The sequence below is a fragment of the Chelonoidis abingdonii genome, chromosome 2 (genome assembly GCF_003597395.2).
Source record: "Chelonoidis abingdonii isolate Lonesome George chromosome 2, CheloAbing_2.0, whole genome shotgun sequence".
NCBI lineage: Eukaryota > Metazoa > Chordata > Testudines > Testudinidae > Chelonoidis > Chelonoidis abingdonii.
Genome location: NC_133770.1, coordinates 2,310,499 through 2,316,149, shown reverse-complemented (window position 1 = coordinate 2,316,149; position 5,651 = coordinate 2,310,499). Strand labels below are relative to the sequence as shown.

The 5,651-nt window shown below is 63.8% G+C and overlaps 1 protein-coding gene across 1 annotated transcript; it reads left to right on the top strand.

The window, feature by feature from the left end:
* Nucleotides 1-2,344: 2,344 nt before the first annotated feature.
* RARRES2 (retinoic acid receptor responder 2) lies at nt 2,345-5,424 on the top strand. The gene is made up of 4 exons (XM_032803043.2): nt 2,345-2,526; nt 4,146-4,250; nt 4,797-4,901; nt 5,307-5,424. Exons 1-4 carry the CDS (start codon nt 2,362-2,364, stop codon nt 5,412-5,414), a joined length of 483 nt encoding a protein of 160 aa, XP_032658934.1. The 5' UTR covers nt 2,345-2,361; the 3' UTR covers nt 5,415-5,424.
* The last annotated feature ends 227 nt before the right edge of the window (nt 5,425-5,651 follow it).

Below are 5,651 nucleotides of genomic sequence, written 5' to 3'. Positions count from 1 at the left end.
CCACTTCCCCCAAGCCTTCGCCCTGCCTCTTCTCACCCCTGCTGCACTGCCTCCTCATCCCCACTCCATCCCTTCCCCCAAGCCTTCGCCCTGCCTCTTGTCGCCCCTGCTCCACCCCTTCCTCACCCTCACTCCACCACTACCCCCAAGCCTCTGCCCCCGCCTCTTCTCACCCCTGCTTTGCCGCCTCCTCACCCCCACTCCACCCCTTCCCCCAAGCCTTCACCCTGCCTCTTCTCACCTCTGCATCCCCACTCCACCCCTTCCTCCAAGCCTCTGCCCCCTGCCTCTTCTCGCCCCTGCTCCACCCCTTCCTCACCCCCACTCCACCCCTTCCCCCAAGCCTTCGCCCTGCCTCTTCTCGCCCCTGCTCCACCCCTTCCCCCAAGCCTCCGTCCGCCCAGCTTTTCTCGCCCCTGCTCCGCACCCTCCTCACCCCGACTCCACCCCTTCCCCCATGCTCCCACCCCACCTCTTTCCAGCTTCTGTCCCCTCCCCCGAGTGATTCCAGGAGCAGGGCAGGGCTGGCTGGGGCTCGGTCACTCGCTGCTGCTGGTGCCAGGCCCTGGCTCTGCTTGGACCCGTTCTGGGCACCACCAAAAATTATTCAAACCTGCGGCCCGTGCTCCCAGCCCCACTTTAACTGTACCAGTCTATCTTTAGCAATGCTCCCTGATTCCCAGCTGTATGCCCTGTGCAGTCATCCTCCCCCTGCCTCTCTTTCGACCTGGCCATGGGCCAGGGACTCAGCTGGGAGTATGTCTGGGGGAGCTGGGGGCTAGGTTGGCTTGGCGGCAGTGGGCAGTGGGGCCCAGAGAGAGGAGGTCGGCTTGGAATACTTTGAAGACAGGAGGAGAGTACTTTAAGAAGAATTAGAAGAGCACTGCAAGGGTTGAGTCTTGTTGGCAGGGAGAAAGTGGGATCGGGGCTGGGTAGGGGGGCAGGCTACGGTTAGGGGCGTGGGTGATGCACAGAGCAGGGAATAGGTGGCTTCAGTATCTAGGGATAAGTATCTCTGCTGCCCCCCACCCTCCCCAAGCGCCCAGACTGTGCTGAGAATTCAGCTCTTCGAATCGTTGGGAGAAACACTGAACTTCAAACCAGCTCGACCTTCAGCATTTCCAGCCCCTGCTCTCTGTTCCTCTGTGCAGGGTGATGCATTGCCTAATCCACCTGTCCTCCCAGCCAGTGACCCGATGCCACGAGTCCCCTGCCTGCCAGGGACACTGGGAAAGGTTCAGCTCTGGGTGGAACATCAATCTGGTTTCAGATAAAACGTACCAACCAGAATGGAAGAACAAACTGATCCAGCCGTGGGGGCTGGAAGACCCAGCGCCAGGGACGTACACAGCCAGGTTTCCCAGCTTGTAGAGAACAAACCTGGCGTTATCCCCAGATGGACTCAGTGGGACCCGCCCAGGCTTTGCCATCGCTGCTGCTCTGAGCTCCTTTCTCGTCCCAGGGCGGGGGTGGGGAAAGCCTGGAGAGCCCCCTGGGCTCCTGTGGGGAGCACCCTAGAGACAGAACCCTGCAGCTGTCAGAGCTCGGGGCAGACCCCGTTGGGAAGAGCTCCGGAGAGATGGCCTCATGGCTGGGAGTTCTGTTCCTTTCTCTGCCAGCCGCTCGCCACTGAGCTGCCAGGATAGTGACCCCACCCCACCCCTCCCTGTATGCATTGCCCTGGTGCCCTCGGGTGGGTGATGCCCTGGGTTGCAAAGGGCTGTGATGAGGAGCCAGAACGGGGGGTGGGGGCGGAGGGGTCCCAGCACCAGGCTGGAAGCAACAGGAGGCAGAAGCTGAACATCTGTGGGTCTCTTTCCATTCTACCTCCTGAGCATCCTCCCCCACCCCAAACACATGCCTGTCCCTGGTCAGATGAAGGCTGGATGTGGTGCAAGCTGGTAGGGCGGGGGGTCTCCCAGCATTGCGGTGACCCACAGGGCATGCAAAGCTTCCCCTTGGCACAGCCAGGGAGAAGAGCCAAGAAAGGATGTGCTCTGGCTCCAGGAGCCTGCAGCTGCAGCACTGACTGGGCTCCTTCAATCCGGCCCTAGAGGCTAAATGGGTTTAGGGACCAGTCACAGAAAAGAGCTTTCAGGCCACTAGGAACTTGGCACCCCGTTCCCCTGGCTCACCCGCCCTCCTGCCCCACCCCCATGGCCGGGCTGTGCCAACTTTGCCTGCCTCTCTCCAGCAGCTCCCAGTGACAAATCGATGAGAGATTGCAATGGGAGGGTGCTGGCGCGGAGCACGGCAGCTTCTGGGGAATTAGTTAATGGATGACTAAGATCAACAGCGGGGGGTTCTTGGGGTGGGGGAAAGGGGCCGACGCTCACTGGGGTCCATTCGCCACCCGCACAGATGAAGGGGCTGCTCGTTCTGGGCTTGGGCTTGGTGGCCTTGGTTGCGGCTAGTGAATTGACGCTGCAGCAGAGGGTGGTGGACTTGGTGCTGGAGGCTTTTCACAACAGGAAAGTTGTGCAATGGGTGTACAAGGAACAGGCGGTGGAAGACGTCACTGAAAGAGTGAGTACGTGAGAGCTGGCAACGCGTTGCTGTGCCCTGAGCTGCTGAGTCCCTCCTCAGAGGTGGCTGCTCTGCAGTGATGGGGGAAGCGATTCCTGTTTGCCCAGCCTGTATGGTGCTCTGGGATCCTGGGGGATGGGAGGAACGTGGGACTCTCATGGCTGAGAGCCCATGTGGGTGGTTTTGGGGTGGGAGTGCACACAGCCCTGGGTGGGGATGGAGGAGGTCTGCAGAGGCTGTGGGGGGGGGCAGGGAAGGGGAGCTGTGGGGAGGATGGGTTTGGGTAGAGGGAAGGAGATGTGGGGGGGGGGGAGGGCAGTGGGCAGGGGCCTGGGGATGAGTGGGAGCTCTGCAGACCTTGGGGCAGACACAGCCATGCTCAGCATCCCCAGTGACCCATGCGTCGTGCATCGCGTGGCTGGGGAATGGTCAGCTAGGGGAGAGGGCAGGGTGGCCAGGGCTCTGCACACCCAGAATGCCTCTTCGGGGCTGGAGAAGGCAGGACAGAGCTCTTCCTCCCTCCAGCCGGAGCCCCAGCCTGGCCCCACGGAGCTTCTCACGGCCCCGCAGGCAGCGCGAGGCAGACATCTGTCGGGAGAGCCAGTGCCAGCTAACGGGGCTCAGCGTTCTGGGCCGGGGGTGCTAGGGTTAGGCTGGCTTGTGAGCACCAGGCCAGCCTTATCAGAGGCGAATGGGCGTTGACCTGCAGAGCTCAGCTAGACGTGAATTGTGCCCAGCCCCCCTGAGGGGGCAGCTAGTGGCTGGCACAGGGTGCAGGTCACTGCCGGGGCCTAGGAGTGGTGATGTCCCAGCAGCCCCGCCCCTCCTGACGAGGGGACCCTAGGCCCACCTGCTTCCCTGGGGTCCAGCCCGGGGACCCCGCCTTGGCAGCTGTTGCTGCTACTCACAATCCCTCGCTGCCCCTCTCTGGGCTGTAACCCACTCTCCCAGGTGCTCCAGTGCCTGCTGCAGCCTCCTCCTGCGCTGTGGCCGAGCTCGAGTGGGCTGACCACAGTGCCCGGCCTCCCCGGTGGCAGCTTTGCCACCCAGCTGTGCCCCTCGACCCCCTAGAGACATCACTGACCAGCCATTGGCCCCTTCCCAGCTGCTGCAGCGTGGGGCAACCCCCCCCACATTCCAGCACAGGCCGCTGGTGCTTGGGGGCTTCTCCCAGGCTCCTCTGCGGACATGGCAGCTCATGGGAGCGGACACATAGGACGTCATGTCAGACTTGGGGGCCCGAGTCTGGTTTTCCCAGGAGCGGCACGAGGCAGAGAGAGTCTCTACCAGCCCCTCCGTCGCTGCACTGGAAGCAGGGAGGGCCCCTGGGGTGACTGCCCCTCACACGGTCATGCCATGGCGGTGAGTGAGGCTGTACCCTGGAGGTGGCTGGCTGGTGCAGGCTGGTGTCTGTCCCTGCCATGTGCTCAGGCCCCTGACTCTGTGCTGGGCTGGAGTCTCTGGCTAGTCAGAGTGAGCAATGCACAGCCCCCCTTGGGCATTTCCTCGGGGCCTGCAGCGTCCCGGGGAGCCTCCACCCGCCTCAGCAGAGGGAGCCCGGGGCTCTGGCAGGAGTTGGCAGCAGTGCTTTGCTGACCCTGGTTTCTGTTTGGTTCCAGGAGTATCCGGCGGGGCCTTTTGTGCGGCTGCGGCTCAGGCTCCAGCAGACCCAGTGCCGGAACCAGCCGGGGAGCAGACAGGACTGCGCCCTCAAACGCAAAGGGGTGAGCAAGGGGCCAGCCACCTCTAGCTTCTGTCTGTCGGCGGCTGGGGCACTGCTCCAGAGGGTCATTTCCTCCCCCTCCACCGGGGAGAGGGGCTGCAGTGACGCACTCCCAGCCCCTGGGAATGAGGGTGAGGGGCAGCTGCCAGCTCCGCCGGGCCCCAGGGAGGAATGTGGAGCATGTGAGTGGCAGGGAGGGGCTGAGCACTGGCACGTGTGGAGCAGTGAGGGCTCCAGCTGGACCCTGCGTGGTGCTGGACTCCGGTCCCAGCTCTGCCAGGGACTCCCTGGGGACAAGTCAGCATGTGGCTCTGGCTGTGCTGGGGTCAGCGCCTGCCCCGCCCCACAGGCTGTGTGGGGGAGGCCCGCACCTACAGGGATTGGGGCCAGAGAGGTGCGAGTGCGAGGGGAACATGCCCCTTGGTGACGGGGGGCACAGGAGGCACTGGGGACACGTGCAGCAGGGGAGCTGCTGCATGTTCTCGGCCCAGCCTGCCCCAGATCACCCACGGGGCTGTGACGCTTCCCTTGGCCCCTCTCTCCTCAGAGGAAGCAGATCTGCCTGGCTTGTGTCAAGTTTGACTCCCGCAGCCCAGGCGAGGTGCTGGCTCACTACGTGCACTGCAGGATGGAGATGCAGCAGACTGTGAAGGTGAGTGCGCCTGTGGGCTCAGAGCCGCTCTCCTGGGAGCAGGGTGCTGGGGAAATCGGACACGTCGGCAAGGGGCCTGAGAGAAGTGCTGGGTGGGGCCAGGCTCAGCTGGGCCATTCCACCCCCCAAGTCCCACTCCTAGGTGCGGCATGGGTCTGCACATGGAGGACAGACAGACACCCGTGCTCCCGGTAGATGCCAAGACACGCACATGCCCGCAACACATGCACACAGACATGCACACGCATGCAGCACGCGAGCATTGAGGCTCAGTGGTTCCACGATCTGTGCAGACTAATGGTGCCAACAGCGCTGGGCCCAGCCCATGCCCCCGGGCGCTGCTTGGGGCTGAATCCGCACCACCTCCCTGGCCGGAGCTGTGACCTGGCACCTCTGCCCCTGCAGGAGACGGAGATGGCGAGACACGAGGAGGAGTGCAGGACTGTGCAGGAGAAGGACGAAGCATCCTACCATCCTGGCCGGTTTGCCTTCTCCAAAGGGCTGCCGTCCTAGCCAGGGTAGCACCCCCATATCCACAGCATGGTAGGACGGCCCCCCAGGCAGGGTCTGGTGGGGGCTGGGCTGCTCACGGTTCCCTTAGGGGGCTCTGGGCTGGGCACCAGATTGCTCCCCCCCTTACCGAGCCCCCCTGCAGAGCGCTCTGTGCCCGCTCCCCTTGGAACTGATGCTCTTTGACCCACTGCTCTCCCCAGGGGCTGATCCCGCAGGCCGCAGCCCAGCAGGGGGCCC

Excerpts from the sequence above, each read along its gene's own strand:
- RARRES2 (XM_032803043.2), top strand. The coding sequence starts at position 2,362 with ATGAAGGGGCTGCTCGTTCTGGGCTTGGGCTTGGTGGCCTTGGTTGCG. Across the intron at positions 4,251-4,796 it reads GCGCCCTCAAACGCAAAGGG|AGGAAGCAGATCTGCCTGGC; the intron begins GTGAGCAAGGGG and ends CTCTCTCCTCAG. Across the intron at positions 4,902-5,306 it reads AGATGCAGCAGACTGTGAAG|GAGACGGAGATGGCGAGACA; the intron begins GTGAGTGCGCCT and ends CTGCCCCTGCAG.